Genomic DNA, 24,799 nt, shown 5'->3' with positions numbered 1-24,799 from the left:
ACGAAATAATTAAGATTCGTGTCGCACGACATGACCTTTATCAAAGGGGAAACAAACAAGAATGGCATGAGAAGGCAATATGATTGGGTGACGTGGGACAAAGAGAAACATGCGGAATTACTTTTTGTCCTTTGTACTATGCATTCTTTAAGCAAAGTCTTTGTCAACAAATTTGAAATTAATGTCATGTTTATTTCATGAAAAATGAATTATTTAAAAAATATTTTCTAAAAACTGATGGCTTGTATCGCTTAGAAAAATGAATGAACAAAAAAATTTTCATTGCCCATGAAAAAAATTTAGATAAAAATTGTTATCAATAATGAAAACATTTTCCATAGATGATTTGTTTTAGCGATACAAGTGAACATTTATAAAAAAGATATTTTCCAATTCATTTGTTTTCCATGAAACAAACGAAGCATTAAAATAAATTAGATTCTTCAGAGTCATTATGTAAAGTTGTAGATATCACCCCTAGACTGTAGAATTTGTAAGAAGATAAATACTAATTAAGTGTAATACGCTAAAATTTTATTGTGTGGTTGTGGTAATTAAATAGTATGTCGAAAAAATTAAGGAATGAAAGAATACATAGGCAATGAGAATATGAAAAATGCAGAAGTTATTCAATAAGGTGTCAGCTCCAAATCTAATGTTCCAAGCGCCAAATCTAATGTTCCAATCAATTAGATTTGGAGCTAAAGGAATTTGAAATAAATTCAATGATTTGATGAGACAAACTCACAAGTTTAGAGGATTTGATAGGAAAAAAAATGCTCAAACTTGGGGATCAAAAGTATAGTTTAGTCATTTTAATGAAGCATACGGGGAATATGAGACAAGTTAACTTATCCTTCGAATAAGGACACATTGTAAAATAACTTAATCAAAGGAAGGATCACACTACTTTGCCAATAACATGGAGGAGCTTGAACTCGAAGAAGACAGAGAGATTAGCATGATTTCATGCATGTAGGATGCTGTATTCGGTGAACTGCATTAGTCTCTCTTCTTTCGCATGTCATATACTAGGTAATGTTATAGGTCACCATGCTCAATGTACTAGCCCTTATAGTGTAAAAGAAGAAATCAGTATATTAAGAGATAATGTGATCCATATTGGATCCAACTTAAAAACAAAAGTTTTCACACAGTTTCCGCATAATATGACTGACTATGTCCATCGGGTCATTCAAAGGATATTCAATATATTTACTTTTGATTCTTGAACCATCACTGTCTCCTACATATATGTGGAGTTCCTAGTTAAAACAAAAGCCAACCTTCCTATTTCAGCTTCATTTTTTTCGGGATTCCAAAATGATTTTGAAATTATGAAAAAACTATTTAAGAAGATCCTTGAAATTAGGGATCAAGTTATGTATGCGACTAGCTCTGAGATTAAAGATTAACTATATAAAGAAAGTCTGCATAGATTAACAGAAAATTGATAGAATGTACTGTCAAGCTCTACTTGAAAATTAACCAAATTCCAACAAGAATAGATAAGTCTTCCCTGCTGAGTACGTATTGCCAATTTGATCTCCAGATTTTCTGACAAGCATAACGAGAAAATAAAAAATTCATGTACAGAACCATAGTTAAAATGCACAATAACCTTAACCAAGTAACTGCAGAGAAAAAACTGAAAAGGAAATGATCATATCGGCTTTTTGGCTTATGCCAAGAATATACCACATCTAGGTGTCACAAACCCAGTATCAATTTCAAATGGACCTAGCACAACTTCTAAAAGAACTAGGGGAAGATAAATGATCACAAATGACTGGCTGAAAGTGCATGGCCAAGATTATTAATGCAGAAGTGAAAACAACCATGTGCTTATTAGCAACATAGCCGATTCATAGGAAGAGCCGTCATTACACCTGAAAGGGAAATTTATCCAGCAAACCTAACACAAAAGTAGCAGTATGCACACGGATGAGACAGACGAGCACTCTTCCACTGAAGATGGCAATAAGAGACAGGAGATAGCTAGGAAGAAGATCATGAAAATCAAATTGCCATTCTCACCAAAGCTTCCAAAAGATCTCCACATTTTACTGAGAAAGGAACTCCACCATAGCACAATGTGTGGAAGGTGAGACGGAATTTTACCAAGTTAATTGCATATAAGAATAACTTCTTGAGGCCAAAAGGACTTTTTAGAGTTTTTAAGACAAAAACCACGTCCTATGACATGAAAGTAATGGGACTGCGTATTAAAACACCACAAACAGCCAAGAATCCTGCCAAAAGATTAGCAAAGTTGATATAGTGCAAATTATTGACAGGAAGCTCACATAATAAAATGTGTATAACAAAACATAGAGTTTACCTGCTTACCTCCTTTCAAAAAGTTAAAAATATTCGTAGCCAATACAGGCATTCATTTCTAAGGCAGCTTCTCTTTTAAAAAGAGAAACGCATTACTTCCATAGGTGAATCTCTCGCCCTATCCTTAAAAGAGCCATCTAGACACCAAAAAGCTGTCTGCACTCTGTAGTCGGAGATGGCAATGAAGAAGTCAACCAAGATCAATCTCAGATGCATTTGCAATTGCTAAAGCATGTAAGTGAAAGAGAATCCAGTACCCATCATAGCATTGAAATGGTAAGGCCAAATTTGATTGTTTAAGTCAAGCAAGCAATGTCACTGGACCAAAACATCAAAACAAGCATTCACAGACATTATACAGTCAGATTCTTTAGCCAAAGTTCACACATCAACAGTCTGATCAAGCAGATTTATCCACCCAGAGAACCATGAAGAAGAGATGCAACAGAAGAGACTTTGACAACTCCAGCAAGAAAAAGCAGTATCTCCAATTGCACTGCTACAAGCACAAAATATTTTTCAATCAGCACAGAATCAACTACTTCACTATAACTGGAAAAAATTGTGTGCATACCTATCAAGAGTGTTCTTTCTACCCCGAACAGAAGTTTCCTGTAACACAACGTCCATAGGGACCAGAACAGTCATGATTATAGCAGTCATTTCCTGATCCTCCTCAAGTACCATCTCTATTGCGCCTGCCAGATTGATCACCATTTCGATCAGGACCACAATGTCCACCACCACCACCACCTCCTCCACCTCCATACCTATCATTCCTCCCCGAATACCTACGTCCTCTGCCCTCTTCAGTAAGAGACTCCCTTGTAGAATGCCCAGGCTTGTGACAAGCACTCTCCATCTCCACCTCCACCTCCACCACCAGAGTCCCGATTAGGGCCACAATCACGACCATGGTCACGACTGCAATCACCATCTTGGTCACTACCTGAACCTTGATGTTGAGATTTTTCCACAATGATATTTCCCTCTTCCAAGTCTGTCCCATTTATAGCCTCAATAGCCTCATCCATTGCTTAGTTCTCATTAAAAGTTACAAAACCAAATCAACGAGAGCATCCAGAGAACTTGTCAACCACCACCTGCTAGTTTGTATTATATGACAAGGAAAATTACAGCTATTTTCCTAGACTTTGCTCCTCATATCAAATGCCCCATTCTCAAATTCCAGAACATACAATAATCACTCTCACTTTTTTTCTTTTGGTTGTTGTTGTGGGTTTCGGGTTGCATCTCGTACCCATACATATTTCTCGAATTACCCCATCCTCAATGTTGCATTCCACTTTCTGGGTTTAGATCTCAAGCATGCATAGGAGCAAATTGGTCAATTTAGGTTGGGAGATGCATGATGTAGATTTTGAAATGTGAGGAGGGTATTTGATGTATAAAACAAATTGAGGATGGTTCTTGAAATTACACTTATGTGATATTAATATGCTTATTTCATCACCACATAATCATATCAAGGATAGTAAATATACCAAATGAAATTTCAGCACATATGCATCTCATGTTCCAAAAAATGAGAACCTTAGGTTTCTAGAGTTAATTGATCCGAAGCATACAAACTAAATACAATGCTAGAGCAGTTATTGCCCACACTCACTAAACTAGACCTGACTGATCAAGTTACAAAATTCTGGGGACCCAAACTAGCTCATAATGGCAAATACAACTTCCCCTACATTTTCCATAATAGATTTGTTCTGTCAACTGTTCTATTAAAAGGGTCTACGATTTTTTAACAGATGACACAAAACCATTTTGTACATAAGAGCACCAATCCAAAACTTGGTTAGTTCAGCCAATGAAAATGGAGTATCAAATCTGATCCATTGTAAAAGAAATATGACTAGCCTTTAAAACTACAATGAGAGATTTTTATCCAACCAGTGACCTGAACAGGCATTCGGAAAGAATAAGAAATGAGGATTCTTAGAGTCTAAAACTAATCAAATTAAATTGTTCAGTCAAATCAGGGACCACAATTGAGTCTCCATTGCCACGAATATGGTTTTTCCACAAGAAAAGCTAGCAAAAGCAACATGTTTTATCCTTCATAGTTTGCCCCTTTTTCCCTAGCTAGGTTCTCAGGGTTTCAAACTGCAAGTCAATATGCCGCATAAGTTTAGTCAGAACTATGAAGTTTTATTTGGTTGTCCTCTCCTGTAATGCATTGTGACTGCCAAAGTTCAACACTAAAATAAGTACGGTATTTGCACACTGTGTGGCTTGTTAAACCCCAAAATCTCAATGAGCAACAGAGATTTCAACTCCACGTTGAGCTCGGTTGAAGTAAGGATTTCTGGACTAATCTCAATGAGCAACAAAGATTCATTAAGCCAAGGCTGACCAACAATGATGACATTAAAATAGGTATAGTTATTGCAAGCACCATGTTGGACTAATGTAGCAACTCAAGGGCTGGCAACATTTGGCCTTTGTTTTCTTCTAATGACAAGGAAGTGCATCTTAAGCGAGTAAAACCCAACTCTTGATGTGTACCTGTGACAAGCCAAAGAGATATAGAAGGTCATACTTTAAACTAGTAGATGGAGTAATGGACATAGAAAATCTGTGATAAAGGGCACGTTTTATGCAGCACCGATATTCCCAAATGACAGCCAAACCTCATTCTACTGCAACAAGCAGATGATCCCTCGAGGGTTAGACTTAAATCCACAATTTGTCTAGTGTTTCGCAACTGTTTCTCCCAACTCTTTTTGCCAGTTATGTACAGCTTCGGCTTCAAATAGAGGCCATATAACTGCTGTCTCGGTTGTAAGATTGACACTGGCAGCAGGTATTTGTGGCTGTTCAATGTTAGAGCAGAAAAAAGAAAATAACACAGAGAGTTCAAATCTTACCAAAAAATAAATAAATGAGGAAAGCCATTTCTCCTACCATTCTTTGACCCCACATAAGAGATAATTTAAAACCTTATTTCTCTTCACATTTACGAGAAGACAAAAAGCGTAACCCAGGGGATGACTGTTCTGTCACGCTAAATTTAATTTAAGTTGATGACCAACTTTTTATTATGAAAAATGGACGATCCCAGTTACCTTAGAGAGTATAATAGCAAAACAAAAGCAATGGCAAACTCACTTGATTTTCCCAAATTCTCTTCATGCTCGCTGCACATCCCCCACGAGTCAGTCCCTGCAGAGACGAAACAGAGACACTCAAGTGGCCGCACCGCAAGCGGAACCTCGTGGGAACCGGGGGAGACAAAGACGGGGCCGGAGCGAGGCTCGGGGTACGGATGCGATCGGCGTAGATGCAGCGGAGCCCGTCGGCGATGAGCCGAGACGGGAGGCATCGGCGATGCAGTGACCACGCGACGTAGAGATGGAGGCGGAAGACGAGGGGGTCGAGGGATGACGGAGATGACGATAGAGAGAGTGAGAGAGAGAGAGTCTTGGACATGGCCACAAATTGCTGGGGTCAATAGATTGACCGGTTTTAAAACATTTCTTTCAATAAATAGCTAGAAGTGATTTTTTTTTCCTTCAAATAAGTGATTAAGATAATCTCAATTAAGGGGCTGAGTTTGCCGGCCAATCAAATTTTTATTAGCCAACTTCTTCAGACAGACTGAAATTCTTGTCCAAAATTTGCAATTGATTAAAAAAATGCATGAATTAGATTTCTACCGTTTGCTTCCTCCTTTGCTTTTTCTACCGTTTGCTTCTTCCTTTGCCTACTGCTGAAGCAAAATTGTTGTTGTCCCTTCCTTGCCACCGTAATTCGTTTTTAGTTGATTTTAAACCCGCTGAAGGAGCGTTATGCAATCTTTTGAGGCCATTTTGCCTAAGTCTTTGAAGAGTGAGCTGAAAACTTTCGGAGACACCGGGGCAACGCCACCATGTCGTTCCTCCTCTTTTCACCACACCACTTCTCCTCCTTCCTCTTCCTGTAGGATTTCTTAGCAACTTCTAGGGAGAATTTGAGGTCATGGAATTTGACGTTTGTCGATTCACTTTCGATTGATGCTAGATTCATTCCATTTCTTTTAGTTGCCTATTGTAAGCAGAATTTGATTGAACATCTCGGTTCGTGGCTTTTGGAGTGTAGGCTGGAAATAGATTGTCTGAGTGCTTCAGTAATATATTATCCTTCAATTTGATAGCTTGTCTTTTCTGGTTCAAATGGAATAGTATGGCAGTTTCACTTTTCTTGGATTCACTTCTCTTGAACGGTGTCCACAGTTTTGACGTTTGGTGGGAGTGCGGTTACCAATTTCACGAATGCCATGCTAGGCATTACAAATAGGAACAAACTGAAAACATGGAGGGTATATTCTGGTTCTACACGAATCATTGCAACCAAGAGGTTGTATCATATAATGTTGTTTGCATATACGTTGATGCGTGTTCGACTGCTGGATTAGAATCATGACAAACAGGTAGGTTCACCGGTCCACCAAATGTTTCCAATGCATCGGGCATATAGCTTGTCACGTCCCGATTCTTGGGCACACACTGTCACGACCCAAACCGCACATGCACATCCGTCAATGGTCGATTTTAAATTTGCAACATCCTAGGAATTGTTGCCGACCCATTCATTTATTTTGCACATGCGGAAACGTAAACAATCTCCATACAACAAAACAGTGGGATAGAAACGTAGGATATTATTTTTCACAAACCACAACTACAACATTATCGTATCTATGTAAATAGACTAGTTTAACACCCCCAAGGTTTGATACAAAAGTGAAGCTATTCGATTAACCACTAACTAAGCTTCTATTTATAAAACTGGGGTTTACTATTACAATACCATACTTCTCAATATCTCGGGGGTGAGCTGTCACCCTACATCCAGTCTTGACGGAAAACCCGTCATCACTTGGAAGGAGATAGCGAGAATCCTATTCCTCCTTTACTGCGACCAACTGTACACGATCCAGCCTTCCTCCATTTATGGACCTGAAAAATGTTAGCCCACTAAGGGGTGAGATCACATCTCAGCGAGTAAATCTCCTAATTCCAGATTAGGTGAAGCGTACATCCAGCATGCAATCTAATCACATTTCTTACCACTCTTTTAACACCAGCAAGTTCCTGCATATTAGCATCAAATAAAATATTCCTAACAGTATCAAGTTCACACATCACAGGAATACTTTAACATAAGCATATGCAAGGTGTGAATATCCATGTAAGCATACAGGCCATAGTCAATGTAACAGACAACAGTCTTCCGGCAAAAAAGGGCATCTCATATGTCACAAATGATGTCAATGCTCAGATAACAGTCTTCCGGAATAACCGAGCATCGCCTCACACCGTTGAGCACGGCAACGTCTACATCTAGACGGCATTCCAATTAAGGAGCATCGGTCCAGCCTCCACTGCGACCGGCATCCGTTGACGTGGGGCATTCCCAAAGGAGCATCGCCCGGCCTCAAAGGCTCGTGGCGGAATCTCATGTTGTGAATGCATATGATCAATTCCACATTTCAATAATCAATTATATACAGCATCCACAGAATCAATTGAGCACTTTCATAGCAAGAATTCTTCAAAACAAGTATATATTCTTATTCATCCAAATTGACAGAGAATTGCCCAATAACGCTCTCCCAATTTCGAAGTCAGAAAGTCATCCATACGATCTCGAAAAATTCTCAAATTCGGATACGTGCTAGAGAACATATAAACAAACATTTTTCATGAAGACACCGAGATCCAGATCCCTCTGGATTCGGCCCAGAAATTGTTTCTATCCAGCACAAAAATCTGGTCCAGTTCCAGAGAGCCAAACCTATTGAAATCAGTTCGTTTTTGGGTCGAACCATGCTTCGTTTGACTTGAAATTTAAGTATGTTAAACTAAAAGTTATAAAAAACAACTTTCGTGAAGGAACCAATTGGAAATTCGACCTCTAAAGGTCATTAACATCCCTCAGAATCATAATAGGTCACGGATTACAAAACTGTCCGATTACTGTTCCGAGGATGACGTCATTAAAATCGTCATCTTTTTAATTTCTAAAAATTAAGATAAAAATATATGTTATTATTTAAGATGTTCAAAACGTTTCTTCAGAACAAAATCATTTCAAAATCGCAACACAAAGTTGTCTACAAAATTAGCAAAACATACACGTTCTAGAAACTGTTTCAGTAATCAACTACTGTTCTAGTCCGAATCTTCCATCACGACTTTTGTTTTGCTCTCTAAGCCTTATCTAAGCTTTTCGATGTCTATCATAACGTCCCTAACCAACATCTATCCATATATAACGCCATCTACATATTTTTAACTTGTACAAATTCCTAATAAAGGTACTCAACCCCTAGTCCAGATTTAGAAGACAACTCACCTAATCACAGCTAACGGCGGCTCTCGTTGGTGCTTGAACAGCAACACAGAGACTAGCCTTGATCCTCTTGGTGATGGTGTTGAGCCGAAGCCGCAGAAGATTGTGATGTGGTATGATGGCAACAACAACACACAAACTTATAAATTTTTCGGTAGAGGAAACTAAGTATGGAGTTTGGTCGTTCAAGAGGGAGCAGAAATGGAAGTATCACGTTTAAGGGAAGAGAAAGCAACGGTTTGTACGTTGAAAGAGACAAAGGAAAAGAATAAAATAGAGGAAGAAAGGGAAAGATGGAAACTGCCGTGTAAAATACAGCAGGTAGACTTACAGCAAACAGACTTCTATGCGTAAGAAAAAGGATGGGGAAGGAGAGTGGAAGTTGCTGGGAAGTTTCATTGAAGTTTCCTTCAGCCTTTGGCCTAATTTTCCATGGAAACTTTGGCCACCCATCACCCTCATAGGCCCCACAAAGTTTTTCCAACGTTGTTTCTTCCAATTGATATGAAAGAAAAGGTTGGAATCCATGTGAACTGCTGAATCCGAATTTTGAAGTGGATTCTCGTAGCTTTTTCCCATGGAGATTGAGTCATTTCCCTATCAAGTGATCCCCCTATCTTTTCCAAGTCAATCTCCATTAAATACCAAGGAAATTGAGGTGAAGTTGTAGGAGAGAGGAATTCCTACGAATTTCCCTTTTTGAGGAGACTTCTCTTCTTTATTTAATTACCAATCTAACATCTAATTCAATAGGGTCAAGTCCCTTAGTAACCAATTATAGTACCTCTTAAATTGCTTCACATTAGAGGTCTTAAAATCCTACTTAAAATGTGGCAATTCCCTTGCTCTTCTAATTTGCTGATCTTGCATATTTCGTGAACAATTCCCATCATCCATAAATTTTGAGAAGACGCAACAATGTCCTTGGGATGAATTGTGACACGTGACAATTCTTAATTTTTGTAATCGACATCATTTCCTCGGTTAATTTCAGTCAAAATGTGATTTTAGCACAACTTAAACTATCGGTTAGTTTTGGGAACTTTTGGTGCACTGACCCGTGGTCGATTATTCCCGAGCCACGATATATATTTTCGACGCATTAGCAACTCTCGATTGTCATGAAAAATCTCGAGGTTTCAATTACGAGCACGTGGTACCAAAACAACAGAAAAATCGGTTTAGTGCCGATCGACGAAGTTTGTAAATTAGTTGGAATCACCCAAGCCTAATTTTATTTCTATCGAATCGACCTATTTCCGATTTCGATAGATTTTCGACTGTGCCGAACTGATCCTTGTAGACTAACACGGTCGAGCAGTCGATTCCTGGTCGAATTTTCAAGTCTGTTGCATCAAAATTCTTTAATAACTTTCCCGATTAGTCAAGTTATCTCATGAGTGATCAGCTCAGAGAATAGCGCCATAGGCACTTCGACGAAAAGCCCGAATTATTTAATTGAAAACATAAGCGAAAAATCATACTGTCACACACACCATTCCCTCACCTGGTTGATTAATAGCAACGTCCTAGGACGCATCACCGATCCCTTCATTTTAATATGCATGCGGAAACAGATATAAAATCCTCAGACAATAAAATAATGGGATAGAAAAGTAGGACTAAAAACTCTAACCTGAAAACCAACACACTTATATACATATATAACAACTCAGTCATATATATACATATACAAGCCACACTGGAAAGTCGGTTTCTACTCAAGCAGGTTCAGCAGAAACAAGTCGTCCAACAGGAGTGGGGTCTCAATCCTCATTAGGATCATACTCCGGATCCTCTTCTAAATCATTCTCTGACTCATCTTCAGGTTCTTCATCAAGTTTTTCTTCAGGGTCCTCTTCTTCGAGTTCCTCCTCTAGGTTCTCCTCTGGGTACTCCTCATCTGGGTACTCCTCCTCCTCTACTATCTCCCCTTCTTCCTCTTCACTCCAGTTAACGCCCTCAGCTGAGTGTACTGGAGAGTCAGGGTCATCCTTGAGATTAAGGTCTTTGGCATCAGTCACCGCTCCGTCCTTGGGATCTGCAGTCTCCTTCCCAAATGCTACCTCTAAGACGAACAAAGGCACATCTCCTTCCGGTACTAGACCCTCTCTTCGTCCATCATGGTAATGGCAATACCACGATCGATACTCATGGGGTCTCAAGTTGTCTCTACCCACATCAATCCAGACGGTTGACTTTACCAAAACATACTCCAGACCTTCCAGGTAGGGGTGTATTGGAAAGTGGTATCCTATTTCTGTGATCTCTTCGGGTATATCAAAATGCATGGGAGGACGAGGAGGTGGAGGTACTGCCATTTTAGGACCTGAAATGTTGTCCCACAACGGGATGAGACTATGTCTCAGCAAGTTCTACCCCACTAAGACCTAATTAGGAAGCCAATACACTCTAGAGGCCGCCTAAGCACAACACGAGTTAGAGGACTTACCTTGGTCTCAGTTCCATCCTGCAATTCCGTATATATATCAAATATACACAAACACATTACATCACCCAATCAGATTAAATTATCGATCAATCGACTTAGTCGATTACATGTCACCACGACATTTTCCTAATCGGTACATTCAATACTATTTATAAGGTTCTAATAATTCAGGATTGCTCACCCAAAGTTGATAATAGGTAGTATAGCTCAACCAAAGCTGATAATATAGTACACTGTATATATGCTCGCCCAAAGCTGATGAATTAGGGCCCCCAGGCCATCCTAGTATACTATTTATGCTCGCCGAAAGCTGATAATTATTACTCGCCCAAAGCTGATATAATATGTGCTTACCCAAAGCTGATAATATGGTATACTATATATATATGCTCACCCAAAGCTGATATAATAGGGCCCCCTAGCCAATATAGTATACCATCCACCATACAATCAATTCATCATTTTTATCATACCCGATAAAAATAGCCATGTATGAGTACACGGTCGGTCTTAGCCAAAATACAGTATTTTCACCCTTGAAAATTTCACCATTTATATGGTCCACCAAAATATTTTTAGCGTGGTAAACCGACACTTGGTTATTTTCCAATCAATTACTGAAATCGATTAATTTAGGAATAAAATCCTAAAATCATAATTTATTCCATTTTAGCACAAATCAATGCTCAAATAAATAAACGGACTGCACCATAATCATCGGCATAGAATTCCGATCATAGGTTATCCCAGCCTAATTTCTGAAAAATAAATAAATAAATAAATAATTATGGAAATTATTAAATAAATGCAATAAATCGAATTTAGGTCTCACATTTGTGCCTAATTGGAAGCCGGAACGGACCCGGAAAATTTCCGAGATTCGTTTAATAAATAATAACACGAGTCTACTTGCTAACTACCTTAACCATTTGCCTAACATGCATTGATAAGGCACTAATTTAATTACTCTACTCTAATCTATCCACCTAATCATACTTAATTAAATATAAACAACCTCTAAGCATCATTAACCGACTAATAAGGGATTAGTAAGCTAAACTCACTTGTTTAACGAATGGGTCGAATCAAATCGACGGGAACATCGCGGGGGTCGATTCTTCTCAAAGCGGGCCTAGGTTTCGAGGCTTGGGACCACCTCAAAACGAGCTGAGCAAGATGCGGAAACCCACCAACAAAGCTTTTGTTTGCTGCTGGTTGGTGACTGGTTCGAGGTCGGTTGAGCAAGACAAGGCCAGTGACGGTTGAGCGGAGCTCCGGTGGGGCTGAACGGCGGTCAGAGGTGGCTCACGGCGGCGGCAAGGGCTCTAACGGCGGCCCATGATGCTCTGGTAGGTTGCTACATGCACGAGCAGAGGCGGTGAGGCTGGAGGCGTGAGCAGTGACGACTGGCACAGGCGGCGTTTGGTGGTCCTAGCTTCAACGTGCAGCTGCAATAACGGCTGAGCTGCTGTCTCCGGCGATCTCCTAGCTTGCTGGTGTTCACACGATAGCTTGGATGGAGGGGAAAGATGGCTTGGACGGAAATGAGGGAGAGAAGGGAAGGGATAAGGGGACAAGGGCCCTACTTGGCCATTTCTTCTAACCCTTTGTCTCCTTGACTCATCCACCACCACTAGCTGTTCCTTGGCTCTCCTTCAGCCACCAAGGCTCACCTTTGGACTCTTGAAATGGTCTATTCTGGTTAGGCAAGGGGGGAGCTACGAATTTGCAAGGGAATGGCCTTAATTGGACTTGATTTCCTACACAATTCAATCCCATTTAGCCTCAACAAATCCCGTTGTTGAGTCCTTGATCCAATCGATATCTTTCCTTGCTAATAGATCCATTTTGCATCCCAATGTCGCAATAAAAAATGGTCCCGCCCTTTTCGAACAAAACGGCCCTAGGACGACTTTTTCTCAAAAAGTACGTTCCTAGAATTTATTGTGATATGACAGAATCTTCAATTATAGAAATCGGACTCAAATTTGCTGTTAATTTCACTCAGGTGCGTTTTTAGCGTGACCTAGGCTACCGGGTAGTTTCGGAGATTTTTAGTGCAAATAACCCGTGGTCGATTTTCTTCAAGCCACAATGAACCCACTCGACACATTGGCGACTCTCGATTGTCGTGAAAATCTCGAGGATTCAAATACAAACATAGAGTACCAAAATGATAGAAAAATCAGTCTAGTGCCGGTCAACGAGAATTTTCCAATTTAGTGGTGTCACTCACGATTAGCCACACATCTCAGTCGAGTCAACCTATCTCTGATCTCAATTCGATTTTTAACTGTGCCGTAATGGCCTCTAAAGATGCACGGTCGAGAAGTCGATTCCTGGTCGAATTCTCAAGTCTATTTGCCTTAAAGTCCTTAATAGATTCCCCATATATTCTAGTTATCTTGAGAGTGATTAGCTCTGAGAATAGCTCTATAGGCGTGTCGATGAAATGTCTGATTTATTCAATAGAAAACAGAAGTGAAAATCTGGGATATCACATAGCTCGTGTGCATGCATGAGTTCTTTACCTTCCTAACATTGCACTGTGGAAATTATAAATGTGTTTTGACTAGTTCGAACATAATCAAATTACAGAAGCATGTTCTGCTTAGCTAAGCTAATCATTCAGCTTTGAAATTTTCTATGTGTTTCCAATCCTTGGAGCAAGTCTCTCATTTCCGATTCACAACCTTTCAGATGTTCTAGGTTTGCAGTCTGGTTGAGCTTCTTTACTATGTTGGTTTTAGCTCATTGAATATTGCCGCATTTTCTAGATATAACTTTTATAGTTCTCCTTTATATGCAGTTTTTTAGTGCCTGATGTGGAAATACTGAGTGCACTGACAATGCTCTTTTCTCTTAATAGTGTAGCAAGGAAATTGCAATTTCTTCAAATTCTTTCCGGCATCATCCCATTTCGAGAACTCACAGAAACCCCTTAGATGGTTCCAATGGATTGATTCCCCATTGGTGATAATCACTTCCAGGAAATCATTTTGGGCCTCTTGTGAAAAACGATTGAAGTTGACCTCCAACGAAGAGAAAAGAGAGGATTCTATTTGATGTTTGTTAATTTCATGGATAATAATGTAGCAAGATATGACAGGACTTTGAATGGTTGTTGTAGGTTGCACGTGATCAGTGGGAGGTCTAACTATATTGTAAACTCATCTGTTATCTTCTCTTTAATGATGAGTTGATGATGAACGTCTGCATTTGCTATGAACATACATAGAGTTCTTAACTATCAAAGCTAAAACTAGTTACCATTTGGCCAAAACACTCTGTAAAACAACATTCTCGTATTATTCTCTAAGGGAAATAAATACAAGAAAAAGCTACATTTGCACATCGTTGAAACATCATAGTACTGAAATTGACGAACATCAATCCGTCTCCGCATTTGACATCATCAGTTCACATCACTCTTGCAAGAGGCAACAACAAAATAGAGAGCGACATTTGCACATCAATAAAAAATGTGTTGCTGGTTTTCTTGATAGCGTTAGTCCTCTTGCTCTCGCATTTGTGAAAAAAATTGCTCGTTTCCCACAACTTTCATGTTGAGATCCTTACATCGTCCTTTTTACTTATAGAAGGAAAAAAAAAAGTCAATTAGTTAAAATAAAGTGAAGTGTAAATAAGAATAGTTTTAAGACAAAGTCAAGGGCACATGAACAAACTAGAGATCTTCACGGGCACTTCTTCCCCTTCCTCTTCCTGTAGGGTTTCTTAGCAACTTCTAAGGCGAATCTGAGGTCTTGGAATTTGACGTTTGTCGATTCACTTTCGATTGATGCTAGATCCATTCCATTTCTTTTAGTTGCTTATCGTAAGTGGATTTTGATTGAACATCTCGGTTCGTGGCTTTTGGAGTGTAGGCTGGAAATAGATTGTTGGAGTGCTTCAGTAATATATTACCCTTTAAATTTTAAAGACAAAACGTAACATCTAGAGAATGGTCGAATTACAAAGGAAGAAAAACCAAAAAGCACGGACCATGAAGACCACATGACTTTATATGAAGTTCAAATTTGACATCAACTAGACAGTGACAATGAACTCAAGAAGTTTCTTCCTCATTCCTTGGAGTTTAATCAATGCATCATAGATGTCCATTCGCTCCTTCAAAGACTCAAAAGAGCAAGTGATTCCTACTTCGATGATCAAAACCAAACAATCCTTGATACTACACCAGCTCTTGTTCTTGCCCTCCGAAGCAATTGTTCGTCTCTTCTCCAACTCCTCGATTTCTTGAAGCAAAATGGGATCAAATGCCTTCTCCACTCGGTCTGCCAAAGCTGCCTTTGTGAAGCGATGAAGGTCCAACCCATCTTCAAACATGTCATCAATCGGCCTCTTGCTTGTGAACATCTCCAAAATGAGGACTCCGAAGCTATACACATCTGCTTCTGTAGATACCGCACTTCCCACGTCATACTCTACAACAATCAACAATGTATTGATGCAAGGTGAATGGTTAAGTTTGAAATATATTCTCGGTGACGTTTTATGTCTATGCCTTTTTTCTTTAAGGATCTATCTACAATTATGTGTTCAAAGAAACAAGCTGAATGACCCAAGGTATGCTTCATTACCTAGAGCTATGTAGCCAAAAGATCCCTTTACTTCGACAAAGCTCGATTGATTTGCTAGCAACTTATGTGTTGCTTCTGGAAGGAACCTGGCAAGCCCAAAATCGCCTACATGTCCATTCATTTCATCGTCAAGAAGGACATTACTTGGCTTTAGATCACAATGAACTATTGGCATTTCATAGTGATGATGGAGATAATCTAGTGCACAAGCAACATCGATTGCAATATTCACTCTCTCAAGTAGACTCAACTTGTTTCTCTCCGTATATTGTGATGCAGTTGAGTGCAGCCACTCATCCAAGCTTCCGTTTGACATGAATTTGTAGACAAGTGCCTTGAAATCATTTCCATTAAAATCAAACCCAGAACATGCCGTGAGTACCTTCACGAGATTACGGTGTCGGATTCTTCTCAAGACCTCGCACTCGGCTATGAAGCTCTTGGAAGCTCCATCACATGTAAGGTTGAGAATCTTGATGGCCACAACCAACTGAGTTTGATTAAGCAGCCCTTTGTACACGGACCCAAAACTGCCCACACCAAGCAAATTGGTGGAGGAGAATCCACCTGTCGCTTTTAATAGATCGTGATAAGAAACATGCAAAATCCCATCTTCAGAAGAACTTGAAGCTGATGCATTCTTATTGTGTCTAAACCAGAAGAAGTATAACAAAGACAGTATGCAGGCTACTCCAACAAGAGCAGAGACTATAGATATAAGAATTTTTGCAATTCCGCTTATTCTCGTCCGTTTTGACTCTTTGTAGTAGCATTTGGGTAGTTGAAAATCTGGGAGACCCCCGCAAAGCTTCTTGTTTCCAACGACCGAAGTTGAAATGGCACTTCTGAAAACTCCTCCTGTAGGCAATGCACCCTCTAAATTTTTGTAAGATAGGCTCAAATTCGTCAAATTTAGCGACTCCAGAAATTTCGGGATTTGGCCAGACAATTGGTTGTTGGAAACATTCAAAACCTGAAGGCCTCTCATGGAACTCATAATGGATGGTATGGGCCCTCCAAAGAAGTTATCCTGTACATATAGGCGTTCCATGCTTATACAACTACCTATACTGCTTGGAATCTGTTGAGATAATCTGTTCCTGTCAAGATGTAGTTCACCAAGATTTTGCAATTTTCCAACTTCTTCTGGAATGGCGCCAGTAAGATTATTTCGAGACAAGTCAAGGCAAATCGACAAAGATGAGATGCCCATAATTTCCGGGGGTACATGACCGCTGAGGTTGTTGGTCGAAAGGTCCAAGAGAAGTAGATTTTGGCAATTTTTTAGAGACGATGGTATCGAGCCCCGAAAATTATTGCTGTACAAATACAATTCGATTAAGAACCTTAAATTCCCAAATGATTCCAGTATTTGCCCCGATAATTTATTTTGGCTGAGATCCAAAATCTTCAGTTTGTTTAGATTTCCGATCTCAGAAGGAATGTTTCCCGAGATGTTATTGCCCTGTATATCCAAGCCCTCCAAATTGATGAGATTTCCGATTCCGGAAGGTAAGGTTCCAGAAATATGGTTGCATTTTAATGAAAATATGGAAAGGGTGGTCGAGAGGTTACCGATACAGTCGGGTATTAGTCCTCGAAAAGCATTTTCCCCTATACTCAAATATATCAATTTTGTGGAATTGGTTAAAGAATAGAGGAAGTCCAAATCAGTAGATTGCTCACCTCCTAAGTTGTTGAGGCGAATATTAAACCAATAGTCCTCTTATCTTTGAAAAAGAAGGAACTTTCCCAGTAAAATTGTTTTGGTCGATTTGGATTTTCTTGAGGTTAGAGACGTTGGATATTGACTCGGGAATGGGTCCAGTGAAGTGGTTTTGAAACATATCTATCAACTCAATATTCGGAAGAGTGAAGCCTAAGTCGTTAGGTAAACCCCCTTCTAATTGGTTTTCATCTACACCAAGAAGTGCCAGAGTGGATATATTGAAGATTGAGATAGGAATTGTACCGACAAATTTATTTGCGATGAGACTGAGCCACTTTAGATTTCTCAGCTGGCCAAGAGTCTCTGGGATCGTACCACCGAAGTTATTCAGCGCTATTCCGAACTTTTGAAGAGCACCAATCCCCTGCTACCAACTTCCCTACACCAATCTTCAGGGCACCGTTGTCCCAGCAACCACATAACATGGGGCTATCAAAGCACCAAGAGCATTACCAAACAGTGGAGGACAGCGACAACCGATGAGAAATATTAATCATGAGTTGCACCCCGAGCACCCGCTTCGCTTCCTCCCCTCGCCACCTTACGAGGGGAAAGAGTTCACATGTAACGCATGTGGGGACGACGGGGACACATCCTCCTACATCTGCTCGATCCACCAGTACGATCTCTATGTGGAATGCACCGACTTGGTGACAAGGACAAAGCGCAAGGACCACGAGCACCCTCACATTGTGCTATTCCCAGACGCAAGAATAGAGCCTGATCTGACATGTGCCAGGAGAGCATCGCCAAGGGATGCTGGTGCTACTATTGCACAGACTGCGATTATGGCACGCACTTGGACTGTGTAGAGGATGAAGCAATGGAAGCATCGGTGGATAATGGAGGAGATGAGAACGAAGACATAGGGCTTATGATGATGATGTTTCAGCACTAGATGAAAATGCAGTCCATGCATGCTAGTATGGTCTCCTCGTCCATCATCAGAACTAGACTTGGCTAACATTGCGCACAAAAGCTTTTTCCTCCAAGTATGACCTCAACATAATTAAATTCCTGGGCTCGAATTTCCATAAATGTGATTTCGTGGACCGCTATGGTTTTCATTTCCTATTGTGGAGTTATTATAACTCATATGGTGATTTGGTCACTGCGCTCCAATGACATTTTTTTACTTTGTAATTTGATGATGAAGATCATTGGGGTTTCCTATTTCAGCTTCCTTTTTCTTTTTTTTTTTTTTGGGGGGGAGGACTCTGGAATGATTTTGAAATTATGAAAAATCTACTAAGAAAGTCCTTGACATTACGGATCAAGTTATGCATGTGACTAATTCTGAGATTGAAGAAATAACTATATAAATAAAATGGAATAGATTAACAGAAAATTGATAGAATCTACTGTCAAACTCTACTTGAAAATTAACCAATACTTTGATGAAATTCCTCTCTGATTCTAACAAGGAAGAATAGTTTACTCTTCCCTGCCGGAAACATATTGCCAATTTGATCTACAAAATTCTTTGATAAGCAACTGGAAAAGAAAATATTCATTTACAGAGCCATATTTAAGAATGCACAATAACCTTAACCAAGTAAGTACAGAGAAAAACTGAAAAGGAGATGGTCATATCCGGTTTTTTCTTATTCCAAGAGTATCAAACCCAGTACCAATTTTAGATGGAGCAAGCACAACTTCTAAGGGGGAAGATACATGATCAATCACAAATGATTGGCTGAAAGTGTGTAGCAAAGATCATTAGTGCAGAAACAAGTCAATGCACGCACAGCTGCCTAAGCGAAAAGAACCATGTGTTTATTAGGAACATTGCCAGTTCAAAGGAAGAGTCGTCATTACACCTGAAAGGGTAACTTATCCAGGAAACCTAACAAGATAGAAGCACCATGCAAACGGAGGAGACAGAGACTAGATATCTTCCACTGAAGATGATGACAACAGACAGGAGATCACTAGGAAGAAGACAATGCAAATCAAATTGACATGCTCACCAAAGCTTCCAAAAGATCACATTTTACTGAGAAAGAACTCATCCATCAGTACAATGTGTGGAAGGTGAGATGGAATTTGACAGAGTTAATTGCGGAAAGTAATAGCTTCCTGAGGACAAAAGGACTACTCAGAATTTTAAAGACTAAAACCCTGTCCCATGACATGAAAGTAACAGGAACATGTATCAAAACACCACAAACAGCCAAGAATACTGCCGAAAGCTTAGCAGAGTTAATATAGTGCAGACTATGGACAGGAAGCTCACATGTTAAATGTGTATAGGAAAAGATAGCGTTTACCTGCTTAACTCTTCAAAAAGTTCAAGACTTTTGAAAAATCGTAGCCAAAAGAGGCATTCATTTCTAAGGCAGCTTCTCTTTTGCAAAAAGAGAACGCATTACTTCCATGGGTGAATCTCTTGTCCTATCCTCAAAAGAGCCTTCTAGACACCAGAAAGCTGTACGCACTCCACAGTCACAAATGCCAATGAAGAAGTCAACCAAGATCAATCTCAGATGCATCTGTAATTGCTAAAGCGTGTAAGTTAAAGAGAATTCACTACCCATCGTAGCCTTGACAGATTAAGGCTAAATTTGATTGTTTAAGTCAAGCAAGCAATGTCGTCAGACCAAAGTATCAAAACGAGCATTCACGGACATTGAACAGTTGAATCTTTTAGCCAAAGTTTGCACATTAAAAGACTGATCAAGCAGATTTGTCCACCCAGAGAACAATAAAAAAGAGATGCAACAGAAGGGACTTTAGCTCCAGCAAGTAACAGCAGTACCTCCAATTGCACTGCTACAAGCACAAAATATTTTTCAATCAGCACAGCATCAACTGCTTTAATATATCTGGAAAAAAACCTGTGTGCATACCTATCAGGAATATTCTTTCTAGCCCGTACGGAAGTTTCCTGTACCACAATGTTCATAGGGACCAGAATGGTCCTGATTCAGCAGTCATTTCCTGATCCTCCTTGAGTGCCACTATCCCTATTAGGGCCACGATCAGAACTGCGATCACCGTCTTGGTCTCAACGTGAACCTTGAGGCTGAGCTTTTTCCTCAATGATTTCTCCCATCCAAGTCCATCCCATTGATAGCCTCAATAGCCTCACCCATTGCTTGCTTCTCATCAGAAATCACAAAACCAAATCCATGAGAGCGTTCAGAGAACTTGTAAACCACCCCCAGCATTAAAAATATTCTTCTCGGAGTCAGTTTGTATTATATGACAGGGGAAATTACAAATATAAAAGCTTGTACTTCCAACTAGTACATGGAGTCTTCAACACAGAAAATCTGTGATAAAAGGTACGTTATATGCCTTAATGTTATTCACGAATGTCAGCCACACCTCATTCTACTGCAACAAGCAGATGGTGAATAAAACTGCTTACCTCGAGGGTTAGACATTAAGCCACAACTTGTCAAGTGTTCTGCAAGTGTTTCTCCCAACTCTTTTTGCCAATTAGGTACAGCCTTGGCTTCAGATACAGGCCATGCAATAGATGTCCCAGTTGTAAGATTGACTCTGGCGGCAGATACTTGAGGCTATCCAATGCTAGAGCAGAAAAAATGAGAAAACATGCTGGGTTCAAATCACACCCAGAAAATGACAGGTCTCACACTTAGTTTAATTCAAGTTGATGACCATTCTTTTCATACGAAAAATGGCTTCATGAATTGCAAGAAAGACAAAATCAGTGGCAAACTCACTTGATTTTCCAAAATTCTCTTCATACTCGCTGCACATCCCCCACACGTCAATCCCTGCAAAGACAAAACAGAGACACTCAAGTGACCGCACAATTGAAAAAAATAAAAAAATAAAAAACATGATACGCACCGCGGAAAAACATCTTCAGCAATATAATGCAGGGAAAGTTGGACAAGCATTGACAAAATCGAAGCTTTGGCTAGTACATTCACATAAACTGCGAGATAATTATAGTGGCTTACTCCGACGTCGAGAATTATACCATCCGAGGAGACGGCCGACGCTTCCTCTGCTCCATCCACGACTGATTTCGCCTTCACACCGGCGCCGCCGCCGCCGCCGCGTCCGCCGAACGCACCGAGAGGAGCAGCGAAGCTCGGAACGCACCGCAAGCGGAACCTCGTGGCAGCCGGAGGAGACGGAGACGGCGCCGAAGCGAGGCTCGGGGTGCGGATGCGGTCGGCGTAGATGCAGCGGAGCCTGTGGGCGATGAGCCGAGATGGTAGGCATCGGCGATGCAGCGACCGGGAGACGTAGCGGTGGATGCGGAAGACGAAGGCGTTGAGGGAGGACGGAGATGAGGATAAAAATTCAATACGCGATAATTATCAATCTACTTATCAATTTAAGTTTTTAGATTATATTTTCTAACATAAATGAAAAAATTACCATTCACCCAAAAAAAAAAATTGAAAAAATGAGCTCATTATGCTTGTTTAGTTATGGATGGATTAACAAGTTTTATTTGAAATTCAATATTCCATAATGAGTGCAAGACTTAAGGTTTAGAGGGATAACCATTGATTGTCAATTTCTCCCTTTTTACTTATGAAAGAAATTATTATCTCACATTAAAATTTCCTAGAGGTTGCATAAATGATCTAATATTTGAATTTTAATGTCAAGGTGATAAGTTACCAATTTGCATTTAGATTTTATGTGTAGTTACCAAAATTTACATATTTGCTACAATACATTACAATGGCATTTCCCATGGGTAAATCTTAGGAGAGTAGTTCCTAAAAGAGTGCAGTTTAGTTAACTGTCCTCCATCCAGCAACGGAGTGACGGTCAACTAGTAATCGCTCATTTTGTGATGAAACCGGTTGACTTTTTCAACCGATTTCATCTCATACAATTTTTATTTTTATTTTTATGTTTTTTATTGCAAGCTTGAATAATTGAGAGATAAAATCTTAAGATGACACACACAATCAATTTTCATGAATCTGATAAAAAATAAATTAGATACTAAAATATAAATAATTACAAGTAAAAAATATTATCATCTATTAAAAAGAAATCATTAATGTCATTATATAGATATATTAAATTTAGAAGATGAAAAAACATTTGAGACGTTGGCTTTACAATTAATAACAAAATCATTGTTGGCTTCTCAGTCCTTTCACCAAAATCAAATTGCTTTAGAAGGACTGTGACCTAAATGTAAGACCTATGATATTGATAATACATAAATTTAATGAAATAAAGAAAGAACAAAATGAGAATAATGAATTAGTAAAGAAGAAAATTTACCCCATTGATCCAAATCTCATAGATGAAGATGTGTTAGGGTTGAAACGAGACGTGAACACTGGAGTGCCAAAAACTTGGCATGAAAGATTTAAGTGTCAAAAGTGAAAAAGATACGCTTAAGTCAAATATCGAGGAAAATTGATCTATTAAGTGCCAATGGCGAGAAAATCCGATCAAAATGTTGATGTGACATTTTTCCAATGAGACAAGTGCAAAACGATATCGTTTTATACACAAACATGGCTATATAAGTCAAAAGTGATGTTCTTTTGCATGTTGATGTGGCTAAATAAGCCAAAAATAACTTTGTTTTGTCTTGTATTTACTTTAATATAATAATTAATTAAATTAAATTTACAACTAAATTATTTAAAAATAAAAGGAAGAAGAAGAACTTACAGAAAGCATTAACCAAGAGTTGTGCAAGCCCTCATCGCCACTTCTCCACCTTCACTAGGAAAGGCCGGTGGGTTTGGGGGTGGTTGGTCGCCGGGGTTGCCAGCCCTTGGTCGGGACCGATGACCCCAATCAGCGGCAGCAAGGGCTTGCAAGCCCTTGCCTTTCCCAAAATTAAAAATCTTGATGCTACGCCCCTCCGGCCATGGGGGGGTGGTTGGTCAGCCGGGGTTGCCAGCCCTTGGTCGGGACCGATGACCCCAATCAATTGGCGGCAAGGGCTTGCAAGCCCTTGCCTTTCCCAAAATTAAAAATCTTGACGCTACGCCCCTCCGGCCATCGGTGCCAGTCCTTCGTCACCACAGAAGCACAAGCACCTACTGGTTGTCCATTTCGACCAACGCTGACCATCACGGCTGCCTACTCTGGTGGCCACAAAATCTCACAAAAATCCATATTGAAACGAAAATCTAAAACAAGCAGTCCAACGAACAAACAAGCATGAATACATGAAAATGGAGAAGAATAGCCTAACTAGTGCGGCCTCGAACTGCTAGCTTCGCTGGCGATGGGAGGTCACCGACGAAGGGAATGGACTTCCGGCGACAATGTAGACTTGGTGACGACCGATTATTTCCAAGAGAATCGCATGAAAATCCAGCAAAAACACTAGAGTCAGTAGGATTCAAAGAATGTAATTGCAAATATGAATTGGCTTCAAGCTTAGACATGAAAATTTCTCAGTGTTCTTTCGGGCATTTTAGTGAACACATGATACATGTTTTGGACAACAAGCTTTAGATTCATGTTCATGGGGAAATGAGTTTCCAACTCAGGTTTAATGCAATTCTTCATCTAAACATAGTATATAAAACTCTTAATTCATTATGAATGGCTGCAAATCGTGCTTGGTTCCGCAAGCTTTTATTCATTATTTCATTGATTAAGCCCAACACTCTCGAACTCCGTAAAGCATAGCAGAACAGAACACTTGAGCCCGGAGTTGACCTGGTTTTTGAAGCGAGATGTAATCGACTATCTCCGTGAAGGCTTGGGCTGTACTCGTCCTTTCTCAGCAACTTGAGCCTGGCTTCCGCGACGTCTTATGGAGCTGAGGAGGGCGGATCGCAGAAACATTTTGATAAAAAAAAAAAGGGGGTCTTGAAAATGTTTGCCGCCGGCCGCAAGTAGAGGTCTACGACGATGATGAGCGAGCGTATGAACGGACAACAGGGGGACGAGATTTGCTGGAGATGGTCGTAGAGGAGCCCGAGTGCTCTCCTCCAAAAACCCCTTGACGCATCATTGTCTCAGCGTGAACGCCATTATGTCCACCGTCAAGGGCAGCGAGATCAGCTTAAGAATATCTATTTTTCTTTCCCTTGAACCAACGTCCTCTTTTTTCTGCAGAGCCCGAGCCCCTCCTCCTATGGCGGACAACCTCCTTGCTCAACCTCTGCCCTCTTGGACCTAGGGATGTGCAAAATACCCAGGAACTGCCCGGACCGCCCGAAATCAGACCGGAACCGCCCGGAACCAGCGGTTCTTGAGAGAACCGGTCCGGTTCCCGGTTCCATGGGCTGATCTGCCCACCCAGACTGGACCGGAACATTTTTAATATTAAAAAAAAATACTAAAATGTCACGCCCCGATCCTCCGAGCGCGCGCACATCCCACTCTGGTCGATATAAA

At 40.1% G+C, this 24,799-nt stretch overlaps 1 protein-coding gene, 1 long non-coding RNA gene and 1 pseudogene across 2 annotated transcripts; all 3 read right to left on the bottom strand.

Moving 5' to 3' along the window:
* Positions 1–2,932: 2,932 nt before the first annotated feature.
* LOC120295851 lies at positions 2,933–5,793 on the bottom strand (annotated as a pseudogene).
* Positions 5,794–15,170: 9,377 nt separating this feature from the next.
* On the bottom strand, positions 15,171–16,963 carry LOC120295850 (receptor kinase-like protein Xa21). Its single transcript, XM_039317449.1, has one exon. It carries the CDS (start codon positions 16,961–16,963, stop codon positions 15,710–15,712), a length of 1,254 nt encoding a protein of 417 aa, XP_039173383.1. The 3' UTR covers positions 15,171–15,709.
* Positions 16,964–20,023: 3,060 nt separating this feature from the next.
* Positions 20,024–20,714, bottom strand: LOC120296277. Its single transcript, XR_005553183.1, has 2 exons — positions 20,329–20,714; positions 20,024–20,248 (listed from the first exon to the last, which is right to left on the bottom strand). It is a non-coding gene; the product is annotated as an uncharacterized LOC120296277 (long non-coding RNA).
* Between the last annotated feature and the right edge of the window lie 4,085 nt (positions 20,715–24,799).

Source organism: Eucalyptus grandis, chromosome 7 (genome assembly GCF_016545825.1).
Source record: "Eucalyptus grandis isolate ANBG69807.140 chromosome 7, ASM1654582v1, whole genome shotgun sequence".
In the NCBI taxonomy this organism is placed as follows: Eukaryota; Viridiplantae; Streptophyta; class Magnoliopsida; order Myrtales; family Myrtaceae; genus Eucalyptus; species Eucalyptus grandis.
Note: the sequence above shows the minus strand (reverse complement) of the source record. Positions and strands in the feature narration are given on the sequence as shown.